Raw genomic sequence first — 27,941 nt, forward strand, 5'->3', positions numbered from 1 at the left:
ATTCTAGAACACAGAGGCTATGCCATTCTAAACCAACAGTCCATTCTAGAACACAGAGGCTATGACACCCCAAACCAACAGGCCATTCTAGAACACAGAGGCCGTGACATTCTAAACCAACAGTCCATGCTAGAACACAGAGCCTATGACACTCCAAACCAACAGTCCATTCTAGAACACAGAGGCTATGACACTCCAAACCAACAGTCCATTCTAGAACACAAAGGCTATGACACTCCAAACCAATAGTCCATTCTAAAACACAGAGGCTATGACATTCCAAACCAACAGTCTATACTAGAACACAGAGGCTATGACATCCTCCAAACCAACAGTCCACTCTAGAACACAGAGGCTATGACACTCCAAACCAACAGTCCATTCTAGAACACAAACCAACAGTCCATTCTAGAACACAGAGGCTATGACACTCCAAACCAACAGTCCATTCTAAAACACAGAGTCTATGACATTCCAAACCAACAGTCCATTCTAGAACACAGAGGCTACGACACCCCAAACCAACAGTCCATTCTAGAAAACAGAGGCCGTGACATTCTAAACCATAGTCCATTCTAGAACACAGAGGCTATGACATTCTAAACCAACAGTCCATTCTAGAACACAGAGGCTACGACACCCCAAACCAACAGTCCATTCTAGAACACAGAGACCGTGACATTCTAAACCAATAGTCCATTCTAGAACACAGAGGCTATGACATTCTAAACCAACAGTCCATTCTAGAACACAGAGGCTACGACACCCCAAACCAACAGTCCATTCTAGAACACAGAGACCGTGACATTCTAAACCAATAGTCCATTCTAGAACACAGAGGCTATGACATTCTAAACCAACAGTCCATGTTAGAACACAGAGGCTATGAAACTCCAAACCAACAGTTCATTCTAGAACACAGAGGCTATGATGCTCCAAACCAACAGTCCATTCTAGAACACAGAGGCTATAACATTCCAAACCAACAACAGTCCATTCTAGAACACAGAGGCTATGACGCTCCAAACCAACAGTCCATTCTAGAACACAGAGGCTATAACATTCCAAACCAACAACAGTCCATTCTAGAACACAGAGGCTATGACGCTCCAAACCAACAGTTCATTCTAGAACACAGAGGCTATGACACTCCAAACCATCAGTCCATTCTAATGAGTAGTATTGAACAGTACTGTATGGTATTGGATAGTACTGAACAGTACTGTATGGTAATGAATAGTACTGAACAGTACTGTATGGTAATGGGTAGTACTGTATGGTAATGAGTCGTATTGTGTGGTAATGAATAGTACTGAACAGTACTGTATGGTAATGGGTAGTACTGTATGGTAATGAGTCGTATTGTGTGGTAATGAATTGTACTGAACAGTACTATATGGTAATGAGTAGTACTGAACAGTACTGTATGGTAATGAGTAGTACTGAACAGTACTGTATGGTAATGAGTAGTACTGAACAGTACTGTATGGTAATGAATAGTACTGAACAGTACTGTATGGTAATGGGTAGTACTGTATGGTAATGAGTAGTACTGGACAGTACTGTATGGTAATGCATATTTACTGAACAGTACTGTATGGTAATGAGTAGTACTGGACAGTACTGTATGGTAATGAATAGTACTGAACAGTACTGTATGGTAATGAGTAGTACTGAACAGTACTGTATGGTAATGGGTAGTACTGTATGGTAATGAATAGTACTGGACAGTACTGTATGGTAATGCATATTTACTGAACAGTACTGTATGGTAATGAGTAGTACTGGACAGTACTGTATGGTAATGCATGGTTCTGAACAGTAATGTATGGTAATGGTGGTAGTACTGTATGGTAATGAATAGTGCTGAACAGCACTGTATGTTATTGGATATTACTGAACAGTACAGTATGGTAATGGGTAGTACTGAACAGTACTGTATGGTAATGGGTAGTACTGAACAGCACTGTATGGTAATGGGTAGTACTGAACAGTACTGTATGGTAATGGGTAGTACTGAACAGCACTGTATGGTAATGGGTAGTACTGAACAGCACTGTATGGTAATGGATATTACTGAACAGTACTGTATGGTAATGAATAGTGCTGAACAGCACTGTATGTTATTGGATATTACTGAACAGTACATTATGGTAATGAATACAGTACAGTATGGTAATGAGTAGTACTGAACAGTACTGTATGGTAATAGATACAGTACAGTATGGTAATGGATAGTACTGAACAGTACTGTATGGTAATGAATACAGTACAGTATGGTAATGAGTAGTACTGAACAGTACTGTATGGTAATAGATACAGTACAGTATGGTAATGGATAGTACTGAACAGTACTGTATGGTAATGAGTAGTACTGAATGGTAATATATACAGTACAGTAATGGGTAGTACTGAACAGTACGGTATGGTAAAGGATACAGTACAGTATGTGCTGTGCTTTTATTCTGAGCAGTTGCTCTGGTGTGAACGACCACCTCAAGAGGAAAGGAGACAGTAACTTCACTGCTTCCGGTCAAGGTAATACAGTACATAGTAGCTGTGGGAATCACTGGTCCTCTTTCCTCTTAGGTTACCATGCTTTGCTCTGGTAAACATGTGATTTGGTATTTCCACACTGTATCATTGGCTGATAGGAGTTGAGTAGTTGGGTCTTCACAGCAGGTAGAGGAAGGAATGTGCTTTCTTGATTGTCAAACAACTTCAAAGTTCTCTCTGAAAATTTCAACTGTGATTCTATTTTTAGAAGCAGGCAGGAGTTGTTGGCGCAAGGCTTGGTAGTTGGTATTTAAGGGGCTGATAAAGGCTGTGATTGGCTGTTGATGGACTAATAAGTCGTATATTTGGTCAGCTGCTGTGAGTGTTAAAGAACATGTTTTCCTCTGTATTTCTAGTCAAATCTTTGCTACAGTAGACAGTTCCATCTATCTAACAAACCATGCAGGGGTTCTGGAGAGATATAGTGGGGTGGATAAACCAGAGACCATCCATACCTGGGATCCTTGACCGTCTCTGAGAAAACACATAGGGTCATTATCATGTGGGGTTACCTAATGTATATCTGACCACAACAAAGTCAACTCCACTAGGTGGACTGTAGGTCCCTTAAATCCAACTTAAATCCAACTCAAGAAATGTGGAGCTGTTTTTCAAATGCTCCCAGGAATGCTGTGTGCTCCATATATATAGTAGAATATAGTTGTATCTCTCTGGTGTGCTCAGTGAAGTGTTTGTCTCTGTCTGTCACACAGTGGTCTCAATCTTCTCTATGATCTCCAACATGGACTTAGAGGGAGACAACAGAGAGGTCTCATCCTGGTCCCAGAGACTACAGAGGCTAGATTTTCCATCTCCATCGGCGCTCAACACTTCGTTCTGATCCTCTGACTCTGACTCACAGGATTCCAGGTAGTGCCGACCTAGCGCGTTGATCCCAGAGTCCTCGGAGCTGGATGGAGAGGAGCAGTGGTCCATCTTGGGGCCTTTCAGCTTGTCTACAGGGCTGTGGTGGTGGTGCTCCCTCTGGTCTACTGGGGTGCCGTAGTAATGCTTGTCCACAGAGCTTTTGTAGTGTTGTGGTATTTTGTTGTAGTCCACAGAGGGGTGATGCTTGTCTAGAGACGATTTGTGTTGCTTCTCACTGTGTGCAGGGGGATAGTGTTGGTGCACAGGGCTTTTGTGGTGGGGCTTGTCCACGGGGGGCTGTAGTGTGTTGTGGTGGTGGTCGTTGTGAACAGATCGTGTTGGCTTACTGGGAGGAGGCACCTGAGGAGGTGCAGCAGCAGGAGGAGGTGCAGCAGCAGGAGGAGGTGCAGCAGCAGGAGGAGGTGCCGCAGCAGGAGGAGGTGCAGGAGGAGGTGCCGCAGCAGGAGGAGGTGCAGCAGCAGGAGGAGGTGCAGCAGCAGGAGGAGGTGCAGGAGGAGGTGCAGCAGCAGGAGGAGGTGCAGCAGCAGGAGGAGGTGCAGGAGGAGGTGCAGCAGCAGGAGGAGGTGCCGCAGCAGGAGGAGGTGCAGGAGGAGGTGCAGCAGCAGGAGGAGGTGCAGCAGCAGGAGGAGGTGCAGGAGGAGGTGCAGCAGCAGGAGGAGGTGCCGCAGCAGGAGGAGGTGCAGCAGCAGGAGGAGGTGCAGCAGCAGGAGGAGGTGCCGCAGCAGGAGGAGGTGCAGCAGCAGGAGGAGGTGCAGCAGCAGGAGGAGGTGCCGCAGCAGGAGGAGGTGCAGCAGCAGGAGGAGGTGCAGCAGCAGGAGGAGGTGCAGCAGCAGGAAGAGGTGCAGGAGGAGGTGCAGCAGCAGGAGGATCAGAGATGGGAGGAGGAGAACGTTGAACATAACACATCTTCCCGTTGATGCGTTTGACGATGTAGTCGTCGATGAAGAGGTCTGCTATGACACAGTATTTGGGCGACTGAAGGAACGGCGGGGACTGGAAGCAGGGGGCGATCTTCAGGAAGCGTTCGGTGAGGGAGACAGACAGGTTCATGGTGGGTGGGGACTCAGAAGGGTCAGAGGGTACCGCCGTGCTCGGCAGCTGGCACACACTGGTCATGGGCTGGTAAACATATTTACCTGCACAGACAGGAAGAGAAACACAACAGAAGAAATGTAAATATACTAATCAAGACAAGAGCCTCTAGATGACTCCTGGTGCTTTGACTCTGAGCCGTTTCGAATACTAACAACCTGGGATTAACAATCAGATATTCATCAAACTAACGACAAGAGTTTAACAATCAGATATTCATCAAACTAACGACAAGGGATTAACAATCAGATATTCATCAAACTAACGACAAGGGATTAACAATCAGATATTCATCAAACTAACGACAAGAATTTCAACAATCTGATATTCATCAAACTAACGACAAGGGATTAACAATCAGATATTCATCAAACTAACGACAAGGGATTAACAATCTGATATTCATCAAACTAACGACAAGGGATTAACAATCTGATATTCATCAAACTAACGACAAGAATTTCAACAATCTGATATTCATCAAACTAACTAAGGGATTAACAATCAGATATTCATCAAACTAACGACAAGGGATTAACAATCTGATATTCATCAAACTAACGACAAGGGATTAACAATCTGATATTCATCAAACTAACGACAAGAATTTAACAATCTGATATTCATCAAACTAACGACAAGGGATTAACAATCTGATATTCATCAAACTAACGACAAGGGATTAACAATCTGATATTCATCAAACTAACGACAAGAATTTAACAATCTGATATTCATCAAACTAACGACAAGAGTTTAACAATCAGATATTCATCAAACTAACGACAACAGTTTTCAGGGATTATAAAATACTGATTTAAATTATATGTAAAGATAATCTTGAGCCATCAGAGCTGAACAGAATAGAACTCTTTACAGACAATAGGTGATTCTTAAGATCCTGACCACATTGGTCCTGTATTGTCCAAGCCAAGCATCCCTTTTTCTGTGGATTAGTCCCTAATGGCACCCTATTCCCTACATAGTGCCTATAGGGCTCAAAGGAGTGCACTATCTAGGGAATAGGGTGTATGTCTGGTGTATGAATCCAAGGCTCAGTGGTCATGTGTAGTGGAAGCTGCTCCCAGTTCTCCGTGACGCAGCAATCACAGAACATCAGGCTCCTGAGTGGTGCAGTGGTCTAAGGCACTGAATCTCAGTGCAAGAGGCATCACTACAGTCCCTGGTTCAAATCCAGGCTGTATCACATGCGTCTGTGATTGGGGGTCCCATAGGGCGGTGCACAATTGGCCCAATATCGTCCGGGTTTGGCTAGGGCAGGCTGTCATTGTAATTTGAATTTGTCCTTGAGTGACTTGCCTAGTTTAAAAAAAAACAGCTCACACTACTGTATGACTAAAGGAAGTCAGAAAGATTTTGTTTTCAAGAACGGCTTTCAAATGTCATTCAGCGTTTACAGCCGACTGCATCTGTAACAAGCTGCTGTGGTTGAGTACTGCATCTGTAACAAGCTGCTGTGGTTGAGTACTGCATCTGTAACAAGCTGCTGTGGTTGAGTACTGCATCTGTAACAAGCTGCTGTGGTTGAATACTGCTGTGGTTGAGTACTGCATCTGTAACAAGCTGCTGTGGTTGAGTACTGCATCTGTAACAAGCTGCTGTGGTTGAGTACTGCATCTGTAACAACCTGCTGTGGTTGAGTACTGCATCTGTAACAAGCTGCTGTGGTTGAGTACTGCATCTGTAATAAGCTGCTGTGGTTGAGTACTGCATCTGTAATAAGCTGCTGTGGTTGAGTACTGCATCTGTAACAAGCTGCTGTGGTTGAGTACTGCATCTGTAACAAGCTGCTGTGGTTGAGTACTGCATCTGTAACAAGCTGCTGTGGTTGAGTACTGCATCTGTAACAAGCTGCTGTGGTTGAGTACTGCAGTCTGTATCAAGCTGCTGTGGTTGAGTACTGCATCTGTAACAAGCTGCTGTGGTTGAGTACTGCATCTGTAACAAGCTGCTGTGGTTGAGTACTGCATCTGTAACAAGCTGCTGTGGTTGAGTACTGCATCTAACAAGCTGCTGTGGTTGAGTACTGCATCTGTAGCAAGCTGCTGTGGTTGAGTACTGCATCTGTAGCAAGCTGCTGTGGTTGAGTACTGCATCTGTAGCAAGCTGCTGTGGTTGAGTACTGCATCTGTAGCAAGCTGCTGTGGTTGAGTACTGCAGTCTGTAGCAAGCTGCTGTGGTTGAGTACTGCAGTCTGTAGCAAGCTGCTGTGGTTGAGTACTGCATCTGTAACAAGCTGCTGTGGTTGAGTACTGCTGTCTGTAGCAAGCTGCTGTGGTTGAGTACTGCAGTCTGTAGCAAGCTGCTGTGGTTGAGTACTGCAGTCTGTAGCAAGCTGCTGTGGTTGAGTACTGCATCTGTAACAAGCTGCTGTGGTTGAGTACTGCATCTGTAACAAGCTGCTGTGGTTGAGTACTGCATCTGTAACAAGCTGCTGTGGTTGAGTACTGCATCTGTAATAAGCTGCTGTGGTTGAGTACTGCATCTGTAACAAGCTGCTGTGGTTGAGTACTGCATCTGTAACAAGCTGCTGTGGTTGAGTACTGCATCTGTAACAAGCTGCTGTGGTTGAGTACTGCATCTGTAACAAGCTGCTGTGGTTGAGTACTGCATCTGTAACAAGCTGCTGTGGTTGAGTACTGCAGTCTGTATCAAGCTGCTGTGGTTGAGTACTGCATCTGTAACAAGCTGCTGTGGTTGAGTACTGCATCTGTAACAAGCTGCTGTGGTTGAGTACTGCATCTGTAACAAGCTGCTGTGGTTGAGTACTGCATCTAACAAGCTGCTGTGGTTGAGTACTGCATCTGTAGCAAGCTGCTGTGGTTGAGTACTGCATCTGTAGCAAGCTGCTGTGGTTGAGTACTGCATCTGTAGCAAGCTGCTGTGGTTGAGTACTGCATCTGTAGCAAGCTGCTGTGGTTGAGTACTGCAGTCTGTAGCAAGCTGCTGTGGTTGAGTACTGCAGTCTGTAGCAAGCTGCTGTGGTTGAGTACTGCATCTGTAACAAGCTGCTGTGGTTGAGTACTGCTGTCTGTAGCAAGCTGCTGTGGTTGAGTACTGCATCTGTAACAAGCTGCTGTGGTTGAGTACTGCTGTCTGTAGCAAGCTGCTGTGGTTGAGTACTGCATCTGTAACAAGCTGCTGTGGTTGAGTACTGCATCTGTAACAAGCTGCTGTGGTTGAGTACTGATTCTGTAACAACTGCTGTGGTTGAGTACTGCAGACTCTGCAGATCCTCTCAAGCTCTGTCAGGTTGGACGGGGAGCGTCGCTGCAGATATTTTCAGGTCTCTCCAGAAATATTAGATCGGGTTCAAGTCCAGGCTCTGGCTGGGCCACTCAAGGACATTTAGGGACTTGTCCCGTAGCCACTTCTGTGTTGTCTTGGCTGTGTGCTTAGGGTCGTTGTCCTGTTGGAAGGTGAACCTTCGCCCCAGTCTGAGGTCTTGAGCTGGTTTTCATCAAGGATCTCTCTGTTCACCTTCCCCCGATCCTAACTAGTCTCTAAGTCCCTACTGCAGATAAACATCCCCACCGTATGATGCTGCCACCACCATGCTTCACCGTTTGGATGGTGCCAGGTTTCCTCCAGACGTGACGCTTGGCATTCAGGTCAAATAGTTCAATCTTGGTTTCTTCAGACCAGAGAATCTTTCTTCTCATGGTCTGAGTCCTTTAGGTGCCTTTTGGCAAACTCCAAGCGGGCTGTCATGTGCCTTTTACTGAGGAGTGGCTTGAGATGGTTGTCCTTCTGGAAGGTTCTCCCATCTCCACAGAGGACCTCTGGAGCTCTGTCAGAGTGACCTTCAGTTTCTTGGTCCACTCCCTGACCAAGGCCCTTTATCCCCGATTGTTCAGTATGGCTGGGCGGCCAGCTCTAGGAAGAGTCTTGGTGTTTCCAAACTTCTTCCCCCGCGGAACGGTTAAGCTAACGTAGGCTAATGCGATTAGCATGAGTATGTAAGTAACAAGAACATTTCCCAGCACATAGACATATCTGATATCGGCAGAACTTAAATTCTTGTTAATCTAACTGCACTGTCCAATTTACAGAAGCTATTACAGTGAAATAATAGCATAATATTGTTTGAGGTGAGTAAACAGCTATGAACATGAAAAGCTATTAATAAACCAATTATGCACATTTGGGCAGTCTTGATACAACATTTTGAACAGAAATGAAATGGTTCATTGGATCAATCTAAAGCTTTGCACATACACTGCTGCCATCTAGTGGCCACAATCTAAATTGTGCCTGGGCTGGAATAATACATTATGGCCTTTCTCTTACATAATCAAAGATGGTACAAAAAAACCTGCATTGTATTATCTTTCACCAGATCTCATGTGTTCTATTCTCCTACATTCATTTCACATTTCCGCAAACTTCAAAGTGTTTCCTTTCAAATGGTATCAAGAATATGCATAGCCTTGCTTCAGGTCCTGAGCTACAGGCAGTTAGATTTGGGAATGTCATTTTAGGTCCTGAGCTACAGACAGTTAGATTTGGGAATGTCATTTTAGGCAAAAACATTTTTTTAAAGGGTCCGATCCTTATTAAGAATGAAGGAGGCCATTGTGTTCTTTCAATGCTGCAGACATTTTTTGTTACCCTTCCCAATTCCTTCGACCTCATGGCTTGGTTTTTGCTCTGACATGCATTGTCAACTGTGTGCCTTTCCAAATCATGTCTAATCAATTGAATTTACCACAGCTGGATTCCAATCAAGTTCTCTTTATAAATTTGAAAAAATGTCTAAAAACCAGTTTTCGCTTTGTCATTACGGTAAAAAAAAATCAATTTTAGAATAAGGTTGTAACGTAACAAAATGTGGAAACGAGGAAGGAGTCTGAATACTTTCTGAATGCCCTGGATGAGTCTAATTTATGTTAATATATTATGTTCTGTAATTTGTCATGTATTTATTTGTAGGTTTTATGTTGACGCCAGGAAGAGTAGCTGCTGCATGTTCAGTAACTAATGCGGAACTAAACAAAATGTCCATATTGTAATTAATTGAAACTCTGGCATGGCATCATTCTATGTGTTTCAGTTATGTCTCTCTAGTGCACTCCAAGACAGTCTGCTCAGACCTGTGGAAAGGTAATAGAAGGAAGTGGGAGAGAGTATGGAGGAATAGAGGGGGGAGGAAGAGAGGGAGGAGGAAGACAGAGAGGAAGAAGAGAGGGAGGAGGAAGACAGGGGGAGAAAGAAAAGAGGGAGGAGGAAGAGAGGGAGGAGGAAGACAGAGGAAGAAGAGAGGGAGGAGGAAGACAGGGGAGAAAGAAAAGAGGGGGAGGAAGAGAGGGAGGAGGAAGACAGAGGAAGAAGAGAGGGAGGAGGAAGACAGGGGGAGAAAGAAAAGAGGGAGGAGGAAGAGAGGGAGGAAGAGAAGGCGGACAAGAGTGAGTCGGAGTAGTAACAGTAGAGGGAGACTCAACCTACAGAAAGGAAGGAAGGTCTGGCCATGATCCGGTCCAGAGGAGAGAGAGAGCACAGCTGGCCGGCTGGCCATGATCAGCTCCACTCCACCTTCCTAATCCCCTGCCTCCTCTCCACTTCTCCCCTCCCTTTCGTCCCTCTCCCCTCTGTCCTCACATCTCTCCTCTCTGGTCCAGACCTGCAGGTTTAGGGCATTATAGCCTGGGTTAATGCAGTAGCTCGGAGCCAGAAGCTAGCTGCTAGTCGACCCTCTACTGTGTGAATAACGCAGCAGCTCGGAGTCAGAAGCTAGCTGCTAGTCGAAACATGACAAACCTGGTGGAGATGGTTGTCCTTCCTTTTGGAACTTGCAGGAGCCTTGGTGGAAGAATGGGGTAACATCTCACAGCAAGAACTGGCAAATCTGGTGCAGTCCATGAGGAGGAGATGCACTGCAGTACTTAAAGCAGCTGGTGGCCACACCAGATACTGACTGTTACTTTTGATTTTGACCCCCCCTTTATTCAGGGACACATTATTCCATTTCTGTTAGTCACACGTCTGTGGAATTTATTCAGTTTATGTCTCAGTTGTAGAATCTGGACTTCTGCTGTTTCCTGAAGTCCACAATCATCTCCTTTGTTTTGTTGATGTTGAGTATGAGGTTATTTTCCTGACACCACACTCCGAGGGCCCTCACCTCCTCCCTGTAGGCCGTCTGGTCATTGTTGGTAATCAAGCCTACCACTGTAGTGTTGTCTGCAAACTTGATGATTGAGTTGGAGGTCTGCATAGCCACGCAGTCATGGGTGAACAAGGAGTACAGGAGAGGGCTGAGAACGCACCCTTTTGGGGCTCCAGTGTTGATGATCAGCAATGTAAGAAATAGTACATTAAAACAAATACTGCATAGTTTCCAAGAACGCGAAGCGAGGCAACCACCACAGAGTTAAAGGTGGAGGCTAGACAGTAGTGTTGAAGAGGGACAACACCAGAGAGTTAAAGGTGGAGGCTGAACAGTAGTGTTGAAGAAGGACACCAACACAGAGTTAAAGGTGGAGGCAAAACAGTAGAGTTAAAGGTGGAGGCTAGACAGTAGTGTTGAAGAGAGAAGATTGAAAAGCATTTGCTAAAAATAAAAAATACACTACAATATGAGAAACAGTATTTCTCGTTGGTACTGTAGGCCTAATCGTCTACACCACATTTATCCGGGCATTTCAGCGGATCATTTGAATCACTAGGCTGCTGCACATTTTAGATGGAGACATTAAAATCGTGAGATTACATCTGACTGAGATTACGATGTTACGGACTGCTACCATGTGAAGGTCTAAACTGCTACTACTGCTGAGACGCTGATAGCAAACTGAAAATTGCTTCTGGCAGCGTCTCGAATAGCACCCTATTTCCTATATAGTACACTACTTTAGGCATTGTGGGCCCTGGACAAAAGAAGTGCACTATAAAGGGATTAGGGAGCCATTTGGGATGCAGAGATACGCTTTCTACTGTGATGAGGATTTCCAAACCTGTCGCAGAGAGAATCAATAAAGAGACTATGTTCACTGGTGAGCCTGTCAGGTGTGGTTATGACTCCTGCTTTACGTTTTCAGACAGTCAGCATGTAAACAGACAGTAGTAGCTACTACTACTGTAGTAACAGTAGTAGTAGTAGTAGTAGTAACAGTAGTAGTAGTAGTAGTAGTAACAGTAGTAGTAGTAGTAGTAACAGTAGTAACAGTAGTAGTAGTAACAGTAGTAGTAGTAGTAGTAGTAGTAACAGTAGTAGTAACAGTAGTAGTAACAGTAGTAGTAACAGTAGTAGTAGTAACAGTAGTAGTAACAGTAGTAGTAGTAGTAACAGTAGTAGTAACAGTAGTAGTAGTAGTAACAACAGTAGTAGTAGTAGTAACAGTAGTAGTAGTAGTAGTAGTAGTAGTAACAGTAGTAGTAGTAGTAGTAGTAGTAGTAGTAGTAGTAACAGTAGTAGTAGTAGTAGTAGTAGTAGTAGTAACAGTAGTAGTAGTAGTAGTAACAGTAGTAGTAGTAGTAGTAGTAACAGTAGTAGTAGTAGTAGTAGTAGTAGTAGTAGTGGTAGTAGTAACAGTAGTAGTAGTAGTAGTAGTAGTAGTAGTGGTATTGGTAGTAACAGTAGTAGTGGTAGTAACAGTAGTAGTAGTAGTAGTGGTATTGGTAGTAACAGTAGTAGTAGTAGTAGTAGTAGTAGTAACAGTAGTAGTGGTAGTAACAGTAGTAGTGGTAGTAGTAGTAGTAGTGGTATTGGTAGTAACAGTAGTAGTAGTAGTAGTAGTAACAGTAGTAGTAGTAGTAACAGTAGTAGTAGTAGTAACAGTAGTAGTGATAGTAGTAGTAGTAGTAGTAACAGTAGTATTAGTATTAGTAGTAGTAACAGTAGTAGTAGTAGTAGTAGTAGTAACAGTAGTAGTGGTAGTAGTAGTAGTAGTAACAGTAGTAGTAGTAGTAGTAACAGTAGTAGTAACAGTAGTAGGAGAAGTAACAGTAGTAGGTATTAGTAGAAGTAGACTAGTAGTAGTAGCAGCAGTAGTAGTAACAGTAGTAGTGTATTCATATTAGTAGTAACAGTGGTAGTAGTAATAGTAGTAGTAATATCAGTAGTCATAGCATCAGTAGTAGAAACAGTAGTAGTGTATTAGTAGTGTATTAGTATCAGTAACAGTAGTAGTAGTAGAATAAGTAGAAGCAGTGGTAGAAGTAGTAGTAGTAGTGGTATTAGAGGTAGTAGTAGTCGTAGTACTAGCAGTGGTGGGTATAGTAGTGTCAGTGGTAGTAGTAGTATTAGTAGTAGTAACAGTAGTAGTAGTAACAGTAGTAGTAGTAGTGGTCGTAGTAGTAGTAGTAGTAACAGTAGTAGTAGTAGTAACAGTAGTAGTGGTGGTAGTAGTAGTAGTAGTAGTAACAGTAGTAGTAGTAGTAACAGTAGTAGTAGTAACAGTAGTAGGAGAAGTAACAGTAGTAGGTATTAGTAGAAGTAGACTAGTAGTAGTAGCAGCAGTAGTAGTAACAGTAGTAGTGTATTCATATTAGTAGTAACAGTGGTAGTAGTAATATCAGTAGTCATAGCATCAGTAGTAGAAACAGTAGTAGTGTATTAGTAGTGTATTAGTATCAGTAACAGTAGTAGTAGTAGAATAAGTAGAAGCAGTGGTAGAAGTAGTAGTAGTAGTGGTATTAGAGGTAGTAGTAGTCGTAGTACTAGCAGTGGTGGGTATAGTAGTGTCAGTGGTAGTAGTAGTATTAGTAGTAGTAACAGTAGTAGTAGTAGTAGTAACAGTAGTAACAGTAGTAGTAGTAGTAGTAACAGTAGTAGCAGTAGTAGTAGTGGTCGTAGTAGTGGTCGTAGTAGTAGTAGTAGTAGTAGTAACAATAGTAGTGGTCGTAGTAGTAACAGTAGTAGTAACAGTAGTAGTAGTAACAGTAGTAGTAGTAACAGTAGTAGTAGTAACAGTAGTAGTAGTAACAGTAGTGGTAGTAGTAGTAGTAGTAGTAGTAGTAACAGTAGTAGTAGTAGTAGTAGTAACAGTAGTAGTAGTAGTAGTAACAGTAGTAGTAGTAGTAGTAGTAGTAGTAGTAGTAGTAGTAGTAGTAACAGGTAGTGGTAGTAGTAGTAACAGTAGTGGTAGTAGTAGTAACAGTAGTAGTAGTAGTAGTAGTAGTGGTAGTAGTAGTAGTAACAGTAGTGGTAGTAGTAGCAAGTAGCAGTAGTAGCAGTAGTAGTAGCAACAGCAGTAGTAACAGCAGTAGTAACAGTAGTGGTAGTAGTAGTAGTAGTGGTAGTAGTAGTAGTAGTAGTAGTAGTAGTAACAGTAGTGGTAGTAGTAGTAGTAGTAGTAGTAACAGTAGTGGTAGTAGTAGTAACAGTAGTGGTAGTAGTAGTAACAGTAGTAGTAGTAGTAGTAGTAACAGTAACAGTAGTAGTAGTAGTAGCACAGTAGTAGTAGTAGTAGTAACAGTAGTAGTAGTAGTAGTAACAGTAGTAGCAGTAGTAACAGTAGTAGTAGCAGCAGTAACAGCAGTAGTAGTAGTAACAGTAGTAGTAGTAGTAACAGTAGTAGTAGTAACAGTAGTAGTAGAAGTAACAGTAGTAGTAGAAGTAACAGTAGTAGTAGTAACAGTAGTAATAGTAGCAGTAGTAATAGTAGCAGTAGTAGTAGCAGCAGTAACAGTAACAGTAGTAGTAGTAGTAGTAGTAACAGCAGCAGAAGTAGTATTATCAATAGTAACATTGGTAGTAGTAGTAATAGTAGTAGTAATATCAGTAGTAGTAGCAGTAGTAGTAGTAACAGTAGTAGTGTATTAGTATCAGTAGTAACAGTGGTAGTAGTAGTAATATTAGCGAAGTAGCAGTAGTAGTAGTAGAATAAGTAGAAGTAGTGGTAGTTGTGGTAGTAGTAGTAGTAGTAGTAGTAGTAGCAGCAGTAGCAGCAGTAACAGCAGTAGTAGTAGTAGTATCAATAGTAACAGTGGTAGTAATATCAGTAGTAGTAGCATCAGTAGTAGCAACAGTAGTAGTAGTAACAGTAGTAGTAGAAGTAACAGTAGTAGTAGAAGTAACAGTAGTAGTAGTAACAGTAGTAATAGTAGCAGTAGTAGTAGTAACAGTAGTAGTGTATTAGTATCAGTATTAACAGTGGTAGTAGTAGTAATATTAGAAGTAGCAGTAGTAGTAACTGTACTAGAGAAGTACATGTGGTAGAGTAGTACATTTAGTAGTGTTAGTAGTAGTTGTAATAGTAGCAGTAGTAGTGGTAGTAGTGACAGCAGCAACAGTAGTAGCATTAGTAGCAATATAAGTAGTAGCAACAGTAGTCGTATTAGTAACAGTAATGGTAGAAGTAGTAGTGGTAGTAGTAGTAGTAGGTAACAGTAGTAGTAGTAGTAGTGGTATTAGTGGTAGTAGTAGTAGTAGTAGTAGTAGTCAGTAATGAGCTTCCTACCTGATTCAATAGAACAGTAGTAGTAGTGGTATTAGTGGTATTAGTAGTAGTAGTAGTAGTAGTAGTGGTATTAGTAGTAGTAGTGGTAGTGGTATTAGTAGTAGTAGTAGTAGTAGTAGTAGTAGTGGTATTAGTGGTATTAGTAGTAGTAGTACTAGCAGTGGTGGGTATAGTAGTGTCAGTGGTAGTAGTATCAGTAGTAGTAGTAGTAGTAGTAGTGACAGTAGTAGTAATAGTAGTGGTAGTGGTGATGGTAGTGGTAGTAGTAGTAGTGGTGGTGGTGGTGGTAGTAGTGGTAGTAGTAGTGGGAGAGTAGTAGTAGTGAGAGTAGTAGTAGTGGTGGGGGTGGTAGTAGTGGGAGAGTAGTAGTAGTGGGAGAGTAGTAGTAGTGGTGGTAGTAGTAAAAGTAATGAAGTAGGAGGATAAATTGGAACTACATTTTAGAGCTCTGTCCTGTCCAAGATTAACATGTAATATTGTCAAGTACATCATGACCAATCTTTCTTTGAGGGTGAAAGTGAAGATTAAGTCTGAGCTTCCTACCTGATTCAATAGAAGAATGCCTGTCTAGTCAGTCTGAGCTTCCTACCTGATTCAATAGAAGAATGCCTGTCTAGTCAGTCTGAGCTTCCTACCTGATTCAATAGAAGAATGCCTGTCTAGTCAGTCAGAGCTTCCTACCTGATTCAATAGAAGAATGCCTGTCTAGTCAGTCTGAGCTTCCTACCTGATTCAATAGAAGAATGCCTGTCTAGTCAGTCTGAGCTTCCTACCTGATTCAATAGAAGAATGCCTGTCTAGTCAGTCTGAGCTTCCTACCTGATTCAATAGAAGAATGCCTGTCTAGTCAGTCTGAGCTTCCTACCTGATTCAATAGAAGAATGCCTGTCTAGTCAGTCTGAGCTTCCTACCTGATTCAATAGAAGAATGCCTGTCTAGTCAGTCTGAGCTTCCTACCTGATTCAATAGAAGAATGCCTGTCTAGTCAGTCTGAGCTTCCTACCTGATTCAATAGAAGAATGCCTGTCTAGTCAGTCTGAGCTTCCTACCTGATTCAATAGAAGAATGCCTGTCTAGTCAGTCTGAGCTTCCTACCTGATTCAATAGAAGAATGCCTGTCTAGTCAGTCTGAGCTTCCTACCTGATTCAATAGAAGGCCTGTCTAGTCAGTCTGAGCTTCCTACCTGATTCAATAGAAGGCCTGTCTAGTCAGTCTGAGCTTCCTACCTGATTCAATAGAAGAATGCCTGTCTAGTCAGTCTGTGAACCTTGATCTGCTTTATTCAACTATGAATATAGTTGCAGTAAATGAAAAGCAGTAAATAATTGGAGCAATATAACTCAGGCTCCTAACCAATTGTTAGGAGTTGTGTGTATTTTTTCGCGTTATTTGAAACGTATTCGGTCCGTAATGTTTCTGCCTCCGTCTCTTATGACTGAAAAGAGCTTCTGGATATCAGGACAGCGATTACTCACCTCGTACTGGAGAAAGAGCTTCTGGATATCAGGACAGCGATTACTCACCTCGTACTGGAGAAAGAGCTTCTGGATATCAGGACAGCGATTACTCACCTCGTACTGGAGAAAGAGCTTCTGGATATCAGGACAGCGATTACTCACCTCGTACTGGAGAAAGAGCTTCTGGATATCAGGACAGCGATTACTCACCTCGTACTGGACAAAGAGCTTCTGGATATCAGGACAGGGACTCACCTCGTACTGGACAAAGAGCTTCTGGATATCAGGACAGGGACTCACCTCGTACTGGACAAAGAGCTTCTGGATATCAGGACAGGGACTCACCTCGTACTGGACAAAGAGCTTCTGGATATCAGGACAGCGATTACTCACCTCGTACTGGACAAAGAGCTTCTGGATATCAGGACAGAGACTCACCTCGTACTGGACAAAGAGCTTCTGGATATCAGGACAGGGACTCACCTCGTACTGGACAAAGAGCTTCTGGATATCAGGACAGGGACTCACCTCGTACTGGACAAAGAGCTTCTGGACATCAGGACAGGGACTCACCTCGTACAGGGACTCACCTCGTACTGGACAAAGAGCTTCTGGACATCAGGACAGGGACTCACCTCGTACTGGACAAAGAGCTTCTAGATATCAGGACAGGGACTCACCTCGTACTGGACAAAGAGCTTCTGGACATCAGGACAGGGACTCACCTCGTACTGGACAAAGAGCTTCTGGATATCAGGACAGCGATTACTCACCTCGTACTGGAAGAAGATTTTTACTTTAACGAGTTGGACGTGAAGGATTTACTTCAGACACCCGACAAGGCCCAAATCCCTGTCATCAAATCAAATCAAAATCAAATCAAATTTATTTATATAGCCCTTCGTACATCAGCTGATATCTCAAAGTGCTGTACAGAAACCCAGCCTAAAACCCCAAACAGCAAGCAATGCAGGTGTAGAAGCACGGTGGTTAGGAAAAACTCCCTAGAAAGGCCAAAACCTTCTTCATTCACATGAAGAAGAGGAGATATCGGGGTTGTAGGTCGGGGTGCTTTGTAAGGATCCAACAGTGAGTGAGTAATCCCCCTCTACCATCAGTCGTATTTGCCAATGTGCAATCACTGGATAACAAAATGGATGAGCTCAGAGTGGTAGTATGAGACGGAGTCTACAACCCACACAAGTGGCTCAGGTAGTGCAGCTCATCCTGGATGACACATCAATGCGAGCTGTGGCAAGAAGGTTTGCTGTGTCTGTCAGCGTAGTGTCCAGAGCATGGAGGCGCTACCAGGAGACAGGCCAGTACATCAGGAGACGTCAGCACATTCAACTATGTAAAGAAAAAAGTATTTAATAAGAATTTCATTCATATCTAGGATGTGTTATTTTAGTGTTCCCTTTATTTTTTTGAGCAGTGTATATTTTTCATAGCTGTCAAACCGATGATGGCACACAACTTTACTCCACAAACAGAGACACGTACAAAGCTCTCCCCTGCCCTATATTCAGCAAATCTGACCATAACTATTGCGTCCTGAACCCTGCTTACAAGCAAAAACTAAAGCAGGAAGTACAAGTGACGCAGAGGCTAAGCTACAGGCCTTTTTTTCTAGCACAGACTGGAATATATTTACCGGGATTCCTCTGATGGCATTGAGGAGTACACCACATCATTCACTGGCTTCATCAATAAGTGCATTGATGAAGTTGTCCCCACAATGACTGTACGTACACAACCCAACCAGAAGCCATGGATTGCAGGTAGCATCTGCACTGAGCTAAAGAGTAGAGCTGCCGCTTTCAAGGAGCGAGACTCTAACCCTGAAGCTTATGAGAAATTCCGCAAAGCCCTCCAACAAACCATCAAACAGGCAAAGCCTCAATACAGGACTCGCTCGTCGGATGTGGCAGGGCTTGCCAACTATAACACAAAAGGGACTACAAAGGGAAGCACAGCCTAGAGCTGCCCAGTGACACGAGCCTACCAGACAAGCAAAATAACTTGTTTGCTCGCTTCGAGGCAAGTAACACTGAAACATGCATGAGAGCATCAGCTGTTCTGGACGATTGTGTGATAAAGCTCTCCGTAGCCAATGTGAGTAAGACCTTTAAACAGGTCAACATACAACAGGCCGCTGGGCCAGACGGATTACCAGGATGTGTACTCCGAGCATGTACTGTCTAACTGGCTAATTGTAAATGAGAACTTGTTCTCAACTTGCCTTCCTGGTTAAATAAAGGTTAAATAAAAAATATAAAAAATAAAACTGGCAAGTGTCTTCACTGACATTTTCAACATGTCCCTGACCGAGTCTGTAATACCAACATGTTTCAAACAGACCACCATAGTCCATGTGCCCAAGAACCCTAACATGCTGACCAGACCGGACACGTCACTTGTGCGAGCGTCACAAATTAAATTTAGAAATCCATGTTATTCAATTATTGCACCCACACTGCTCACGTGCACCAACGAGTGTCTGCTACACCAAGGGCTAAAATAGAACTCCTATTTCTGACGCAGATTGCGCTGAAAGTCCTGCCTCTCCCATCTCCTCATTGGTTATACCCACGTGGGTGACTGAAAGATGAACTGTTTTGCTGGTAGTTGTGATAATACAATGAAAGTTGAGATGCGATCACCATATAAGTTAAACGATGAAAAAGCCTGGAAGGAGGATAGATGACTAGAAACGATTTGGTTGGCCGTTTTTGTCGGAGTAGAGGACCTTGTGCATTTCAGGTAAAATAACAACTCAATGTTTATATCCCAGGACAAATTAGCTAGCAACAGAAAGCTAGCTAAATTGGACAAATTAACGTTAGCTAGCAAGTGCAAGCTAACTAGCTAAATTGCCATACATGTTTAATGATTTTCGACCTGTCCCCAAATTAATATTTTGCCCCCTCCACACCACACTATGGTGTGGGGGGGCAAAATAAATGTATGCATGATAGCGCAACCTGCCTAAATGACTACCGACCCGTAGCACTCATGTCTGTAGCCCTGAAGTGATTTGAAAGGCTGGACATGGCCCACATCAACACCATTATCCCAGAAACCCTAGACCCACTCCAATTTTTTTTTTACCTTTATTTTACTAGGCAAGTTAGTTAAGAACAAATTCTTATTTACAATGACGGCCTAGGAACAGTGGGTTAACTGCCTGTTTAGGGGCAGAACGACAGATTTGTACCTTGTCAGCTCGGGGGTTTGAACTTGCAACCTTCCGGTCACTAGTCCAACGCTCTAACCACTAGGCTACCCTACCGAATTTGCATACTGCTCCAACAGATCCACAGATGGTGCAATCTCTATTGCGCTCCACACTGCCCTTTCCCACCTGGACCAAAGGAACACCTATGTGAGAATGCTGTTCATTGACCATTGTCCTGTGTGGCTCAGTCGGTAGAGCATGGCGCTTGCAACGCCAAGCGTCGTGGGTTCGATTCCCGCTGGGACCACCCATATGTAAAAGTAGTGGCCCCAGCCGACTTGTAAGTCGCTTTGGACAAAAGCGTCTGCTAAATGGGATATATATATATACCTCAGCGTTCAACACCATAGTGCCCTCAAAACTCATCAATAATCTAAGGACCCTGGGACTAAACACCTCCCCTCTGCAACTGGATCCTGGACTTCCTGACAGGCCTCCCCCAGGTGGTAAGGGTAGGTAACAACATATCTGCCATGCTGATTCTCAACACGGGGGAACCTCAGAGGTGCGTGCTCAGTCCCCTCCTGTACTCCCAGTTCACACATGACTGCATGGCAAAGCAAGACTCCAACACCATCATTATGTTAGCTGATGAAACAACAGTGGTAGGCCTGATCACAGACAATGACGAGACAGCCTATAGGGAGGAGGTCAGAGACCTGGCCGTGTGGTGCCAGGACAACAACCTCTCCCTCAACATGATCAAGATAAAGGAGATGATTGTGGACAACAGGAAAAGGTGGGCCGAACAGGACCCCCATTAACATCGATGGGGCTGTAGTGGAGCAGGTTGAGAGCATCAAGTTCCTTGGTGTCCACATCACCAACAAATTATCGTGGTCCAAACACACCAAGACAGTTGTGAAGAGGGCACGACAAAGCCTATTCACCCTCAGGAGACTGAAAAGATTTGTCATGGGTCCCCAGATCCTCAAATAGCTACAGCTGCACCATCGAGAGCATCCTGACTGGTTGCATCACCGCCTGGTATGGCAACTGCTCTGCCTCCGACCGCAAGGCACAACAGAGGGTAGTGCGTACGGCCCAGTAACATCACTGAGGCCAAGCTTCCTGCCATCCAGGACCTCTATACCAGGCGGTGTCAGACGAAGGCCCAAAAACTTGCCAAAGACTCCAGCCCCCCTAGTCACTGACTGTTCTCTGCTACCGCACGGCATTCGGTACCGGAGTGCCAAGTCTAGGTCCAAAAGGCTTCTTCTACCCCAAAGCCATAAGACTCCTGAACATCTAGTCAAATGGCTACCCCACACTGCTGCTACTCTCTGTTATTATCTGTGCATAGTCATTTTAATAACTCTACCCACATGTATATATTTGACCTAAATTACCTCCACTAACCAGTGCCCCCACACATTGACTCTGTACCGGTACCCCCTGTATATAGCCTCCACATTGACTATGTACCGGTACCCCCTGTATGTAGCCTCCACATTGACTCTGTACTGGTACCCCTGTATATAGCCTCCACATTGACTCTGTACCGGTACCCCTGTATATAACCTCCACATTGACTCTGTACCAGTACCCCCTGTATATAACCTCCACATTGACTCTGTACCGGTACCCCCTGTATATAACCTCCACATTGACTCTGTACCGGTACCCCCTGTATATAGTCTCCACATTGACTCTGCAGTGGTACACCCTGTATATAGCCTCCACATTGACTCTGTACCGGTACCCCCTGTATATAGTCTCCACATTGACTCTGTAGTGGTACACCCTGTATATAGCCTCCACATTGACTCTGTACCGGTACCCCCTGTATATAGCCTCCACATTGACTCTGTACCGGAATACCCCTGTATATAGCCTCCACATTGACTCTCTGTACCGGTACCCCTGTATATAGTCTCCACATTGACTCTGTAGTGGTACACCCTGTATATAGCCTCCACATTGACTCTGTACCCGTACCCCCTGTATATAGCCTCCACATTGACTCTGTACCGGTACACCCTGTATATAGCCTCCACATTGACTCTGTACCGGTACCCCCTGTATATAGCCTCCACATTGACTCTGTACCGTAATACCCTGTATATAGCCTCCACATTGACTCTGTACCGTAATACCCTGTATATAGCCTCCACATTGACTCTGTACCGTAATACCCTGTATATAGCCTCCACATTGACTCTGTACCGTAATGCCCTGTATATAGTCTCCACATTGACTCTGTACCGTAATACCCTGTATATAGCCTCCACATTGACTCTGTACCGTAATACCCTGTATATAGTCTTCACTGTATACAGCCTTGTTACTGTTATTTTATTGCGCCTTAAATATTTTTTACTTCAGTTAATTTTAGTAAATAATTTCTTTACACTTTTTTTTCTTAAAACTGCATAAGGGCTTGTAAGTAAGCTTATCACTGTAAGGTCGACACCTATTGTATTCGGGGGCATGTGACAAATAAAATTCTATTTGATCCTCTGTCAAATTGATGATCATCAATCAACGTAAATGTTAAAGCCTATAGACTACTAGGAAAAAGAAAAGCCTAACCCCTCAGTGGTACTCTTTCACTAGGATAATGTGATTGAGTTGTTGACAATAGCGGCCTATACTTCCTACAGTACTGCTTGCCTAGCAGCCTGGTCTCATAGACTGGACTTAACATAGTAAACGTAAATCTGGGAAACTCAAATTAGTTATGTTTTGGTTATATAAGTCAGCTGAGGGGCTGGATAAATGTAACAACTCAAGGAAGCAATGGAGTAAAAACAAGCTTCTATTTTGGTATCTGATGGGTTCTGACAGTTGAACTAAGCTCAGGAGGCATTTATAAATTACAATACTAAAAGTATATATACTAAAAGTATATTACAAGGCTAACAGTATGTGGACACCTGTTCGTTTAACATCTCATTCCAAAATGATGGGTATTAATATGGAGTTGGTCCCTCCTTTGCTGCTATAACAGCCTCCACTCTTCTGGGAAGGCTTTCCACTAGATGTTGGAACATTGCTGCTATAACAGCCTCCCCTCTTCTGGGAAGGCTTTCCACTAGATGTTGGAACATTGCTGCTATAACAGCCTCCACTCTTCTGGGAAGGCCTTCCACTAGATGTTGGAACATTGCTGCTATAACAGCCTCCACTCTTCTGGGAAGGCTTTTCACTAGATGTTGGAACATTGCTGCTATAACAGCCTCCACTCTTCTGGGAAGGCTTTCCACTAGATGTTGGTACATTGCTGCTATAACAGCCTCCACTCTTCTGGGAAGGCTTTCCACTAGATGTTGGAACATTGCTGCTATAACAGCCTACACTCTTCTGGGAAGGCTTTCCACTAGATGTTGGAACATTGCTGCTATAACAGCCTCCACTCTTCTGGGAAGGCTTTCCACTAGATGTTGGAACATTGCTGCTATAACAGCCTCCCCTCTTCTGGGAAGGCTTTCCACTAGATGTTGGAACATTGCTGCAGGGACTTGCTTCCATTCAGCAACACACGAGCGTTAGTGAGGTCGGGCGAATCGGCCTGGCTTGCAGTCTGCAATTCCTGCAATTCATCCCAGAGGTGTTCGATGGGGCAGAGGTCAGGGCTCTGTGTAGGCCAGTCAAGTTCTTCCACACCGATCTCAACTAACCATTTCTGTATGGACCTTGCTTTGTGCATAGGGGTATTGTCATGCTGAAACAGGAAAGGGCCTTCCCCAAACTGTTGCCACAAAGTTGGAAGCACAGAACAAAGGGGCCTAGCCCGAACCATGAAAAACGCCCCAGACCATTTTTTGTCATCCACCAAACTTTACAGTTTGCACTATGCATTCAGACATGTACCGTTCTCCTCGCCCCAAACTTTAAGGTGATGCATTCGTGTAGGTAGCGTACTTCTGGCATCCGCCAAACCCAGATTTATCCACTGGCACATTCATCCACTGGCACATTCATAACATTTAACATTTAACATTTAAGTCATTTAGCAGACGCTCTTATCCAGAGCGACTTACAAATTGGTGAATTCACCTTCTGACATCCAGTGGAACAGCCACTTTACAATAGTGCATCTAAATCATTAAGGGGGGGGTGAGAAGGATTACTTATCCTATCCTAGGTATTCCTTGAAGAGGTGGGGTTTCAGGTGTCTCCGGAAGGTGGTGATTGACTCCGCTGTCCTGGCGTCGTGAGGGAGTTTGTTCCACCATTGGGGGCCAGAGCAGCGAACAGTTTTGACTGGGCTGAGCGGGAACTGTACTTCCTCAGTGGTAGGGAGGCGAGCAGGCCAGAGGTGGATGAACGCAGTGCCCTTGTTTGGGTGTAGGGCCTGATCAGAGCCTGGAGGTACTGCGGTGCCGTTCCCTCACAGCTCCGTAGGCAAGCACCATGGTCTTGTAGCGGATGCGAGCTTCAACTGGAAGCCAGTGGAGAGAGCGGAAAGATTCATCCACTGGCACATTCATCCACTGGCACATTCATCCACTGACAGATTCATCCACTGGCACATTCATCCACTGGCACATTCATCCACTGACAGATTCATCCACTGGCACATTCATCCACTGGCACATTCATCCACTGACAGATTCATCCACTGGCACATTCATCCACTGGCACATTCATCCACTGACAGATTCATCCACTGACAGATTCATCCACTGACAGATGGTGAAGCATGATTCATCACTCCAGAGAACACGTTTCCACTGCTAAGCATTGTTCATTGTGATCTCAGGCTTGTGTGCGGCTGCTCGGCCATGGAAACCCATTTCATGGAGCTATTGTGCTGACATTGCACGTTGCTTCCACTCGGTAGTGAGTGTTGCAACCGAGGACAGATGATTTGTACACGCTTCAATACTCAGCGGTCTTGTTCTGTGAGCTTGTGTGGCCTACCACTTTGCGGCTTACAGTTGACTGGGGCAGCTCTAGCAGGGCAGACATTTGATGAACTGACTTGTTGGAAAGGTGGCATCCTATGATGGTGCCACGTTGAACTCTTCAGTAAGGCCATTCTACTGCCAATGTTTCACTATGGAGATTGCATGGCTGTGTGCTCGATTTAATACACCTGTCAGCAACGGGTGTGGCTGAAATAGCCGAATCCACTCATTTGAAGGGGTGTCCACATAATTGTGTATATATAGTGTATATTCTTCCAGAATAAATGGGTATATATCATTAATTTAGAATACATTTAACAAAAAAATGCATGTTATGACTGTGTTCTTGTTTGCTAATAGCTACTTACAGTGGCACCAGCCCAAGTGGCAGCACCAGTGCAACTTGAAGCACTTTCCGTGGCTGTGCGTGGCGCATATTAACAGCCCATCGCACGGCAAGAAGTCCGGTCTCCCCGCGCAGCTGCGGGCCAGTGCCTGCGCCTCGTCCAACTTATCACTCTTCGGACACTTCTGGGCTCCAAAACCTGCCATGACCACATCGCCGATCACACCGATACAGAGGCGAACATCCGTCCGGTCAGATATCACATAACGGGGCGGAAATATCTAATGCGATTCTGTCTGGACAGGGAATACAATCTGAAAGTCTACTGTAAAACAAACGTCCGAAAATATGATGTAGCGCGTTATTTTGGGATAGGCAAAAGCAAAACGAAACGCCCTATAAAAGTTGATATAGAAAGGAAATTCAGTGTTCAATCAATGCAGAGGTGGGTAAATTATCCGGCTGTGCTTTGGAATCTATCGTTCTTCGAAGAAGCGAGTCGCACTTTCGATGTTCCAGAGATCAATCAATCCATCCACACTGGGAGGAAAAAGGTCATTGTCCCTGTTCTTTCTGCGTGCTGCAGACGCCGATCCATCCAGCGCACCCTTTCCCCTCCCTCTCACCACCCCTCCCTCGTACCCACTCAGCTCCTATCCTCTTCAACTTTAACACAAAGACTCCAATAAATATGAATTCATATTTCTGCTATATGGCCGAATTTCATGCATATGTAATTCCTGGGCTTGTTTTGGGGGGCTTGAGAACTAATTTGGTTGTCAATTGTTGTCAAGTCATAAAATATAGAATATGCATATGAACAGCAACAGCAGAATGCCACTAGATGGCCATGTTACTGTGGTTTGAGTGGTAGACTCGGCTATATCAGCCATTAGTTTGGGATGGATCAACGTTGACACGATGGTTACCAGGAGAACAATACAGAAGGATCATCCTCTTTCAATTTCAGTCAAGGGTTTGTATTATTATTATTATTTAAATCTAGTCCACGGGGAGGATCATGTCGCCCCTCATTCTCCGCTGTACAATATCAAGTGTGCCTATAGGCTATTTAGTGTGGTCCCAATCACACGATCCATAGCATATAGCGGTGTGGCTTGTGGGGTACGCAAGGTGTCCGAGCTGTGCGGCAGACAGCTCGGTGCATTCAACATGTCAATACCTCTCACAAATACAAGTAGTGATGAAGTCAATCTGTTCTCCACTTTGAGCCAGGAGAGATTGATATGCATATTATTAATGTAAACTCTGTGTTTCTTTAAGGGCCAGCCGTTCTGCCCTGTTCTGGGCCAATTATGATTTTCCTAAGTCCTTCTTTGTGGCACCTGACCACACGACTGAACAGTAGTCCAGGTGCAACAAAACTAGGGCCTGTAGAACCTGCCTTGTTGATAGTGTTGTTAAGAAGGTAGAAACTAGGGCCTGTATGACCTGCCTTGTTGATAGTGCTGTTAAGAAGGTAGAAACTAGGGCCTGTATGACCTGCCTTGTTGATAGTGTTGTTAAGAAGGTAGAAACTAGGGCCTGTAGAACCTGCCTTGTTGATAGTGTTGTTAAGATGGTAGAAACTAGGGCCTGTAGGACCTGCCTTGTTGATAGTGTTGTTAAGAAGGTAGAAACTAGGGCCTGTAGGACCTGCCTTGTTGATAGTGTTGTAAGAAGGTAGAAACTAGGGCCTGTAGGACCTGCCTTGTTGATAGTGTTGTAAGAAGGTAGAAACTAGGGCCTGTAGAACCTGCCTTGTTGATAGTGTTGTTAAGAATGTAGAAACTAGGACCTGCCTTGTTGATAGTGTTGTTAAGAAGGTAGAAACTAGGACCTGCCTTGTTGATAGTGTTCTTAAGAAGGTAGAAACTAGGACCTGTAGGACCTGCCTTGTTGATAGTGCTGTTAAGAAGGTAGAAACTAGGACCTGTAGGACCTGCCTTGTTGATAGTGCTATGAAGAAGGTAGAAACTAGGGCCTGTAGAACCTGCCTTGTTGATAGTGTTGTTAAGAAGGTAGAAACTAGGGCCTGTAGGACCTGCCTTGTTGATAGTGCTGTTAAGAAGGTAGAAACTAGGACCTGTAGGACCTGCCTTGTTGATAGTGTTGTTGGAGAGGCTTCCATTAAAGAACACACTGTTACACGGATAACTCTTTATCCCCATTATAGCAGGTAACTCTCTATCCCCATTATAGCAGGTAACTCTTTATCCCATTATAGCAGGTAACTCTCTATCCCCATTATAGCAGGTAACTCTTTATCCCCATTATAGCAGGTAACTCTTTATCCCCATTATAGCAGGTAACTCTCTATCCCCATTATAGCAGGTAACTCTCTATCCCCATTATAGCAGGTAACTCTCTATCCCCATTATAGCAGGTAACTCTCTATCCCCATTATAGCAGGTAACTCTCTATCCCCATTATAGCAGGTAACTCTCTATCCCATTATAGCAGGTAACTCTCTATCCCATTATAGCAGGTAACTCTCTATCCCCATTATAGCAGGTAACTCTCTATCCCCATTATAGCAGGTAACTCTATCCCCATTATAGCAGGTAACTCTATCCCCATTATAGCAGGTAACTCTCTATCCCCATTATAGCAGGTAACTCTCTATCCCCATTATAGCAGGTAACTCTCTATCCCCATTATAGCAGGTAACTCTTTATCCCCATTATAGCAGGTAACTCTCTATCCCCATTATAGCAGGTAACTCTCTATCCCCATTATAGCAGGTAACTCTCTATCCCCATTATAGCAGGTAACTCTTTATCCCCATTATAGCAGGTAACTCTCTATCCCCATTATAGCAGGTAACTCTCTATCCCCATTATAGCAGGTAACTCTCTATCCCCATTATAGCAGGTAACTCTCTATCCCCATTATAGCAGGTAACTCTCTATCCCCATTATAGCAGGTAACTCTCTATCCCCATTATAGCAGGTAACTCTCTATCCCCATTATAGCAGGTAACTCTCTATCCCCATTATAGCAGGTAACTCTTTATCCCCATTATAGCAGGTAACTCTCTATCCCCATTATAGCAGGTAACTCTCTATCCCCATTATAGCAGGTAACTC

General features: G+C 44.0%; 1 protein-coding gene across 2 annotated transcripts; it reads right to left on the reverse strand.

The window, feature by feature from the left end:
* Positions 1–2,369: 2,369 nt before the first annotated feature.
* Positions 2,370–25,461, reverse strand: LOC135547034 (UPF0524 protein C3orf70 homolog B-like). Of its 2 annotated transcripts, none has more exons than XM_064975602.1 (3): positions 24,875–25,461; positions 4,306–4,580; positions 2,370–3,627 (listed from the first exon to the last, which is right to left on the reverse strand). In XM_064975602.1, the coding sequence occupies exons 1-3, from the start codon at positions 25,056–25,058 to the stop codon at positions 3,262–3,264; spliced, it is 825 nt and encodes a 274-aa protein (XP_064831674.1). In that variant the 5' UTR covers positions 25,059–25,461; the 3' UTR covers positions 2,370–3,261. The 2 variants fall into 2 exon arrangements, with proteins under 2 accessions (XP_064831674.1, XP_064831673.1); XM_064975601.1 differs by having other exon boundaries at positions 2,370–3,567; positions 4,183–4,580.
* Positions 25,462–27,941: the final 2,480 nt, after the last annotated feature.

The sequence above is a fragment of the Oncorhynchus masou genome, chromosome 10 (genome assembly GCF_036934945.1).
Source record: "Oncorhynchus masou masou isolate Uvic2021 chromosome 10, UVic_Omas_1.1, whole genome shotgun sequence".
In the NCBI taxonomy this organism is placed as follows: domain Eukaryota; kingdom Metazoa; phylum Chordata; class Actinopteri; order Salmoniformes; family Salmonidae; genus Oncorhynchus; species Oncorhynchus masou.

Bases quoted from the DNA above. Each gene is read 5' to 3' on its own strand.
- LOC135547034 (XM_064975601.1), bottom strand. From the start codon at position 25,058: ATGGCAGGTTTTGGAGCCCAGAAGTGTCCGAAGAGTGATAAGTTGGAC. The intron at 4,581-24,874 runs GTAAGTAGCTAT...CTGTCTGTGCAG, and splicing joins CCACTTGGGCTGGTGCCACT to GTAAATATGTTTACCAGCCC. The intron at 3,568-4,182 runs GCTGCACCTCCT...TCTGTGGACAAG, and splicing joins CTGCTGCACCTCCTCCTGCT to CATTACTACGGCACCCCAGT.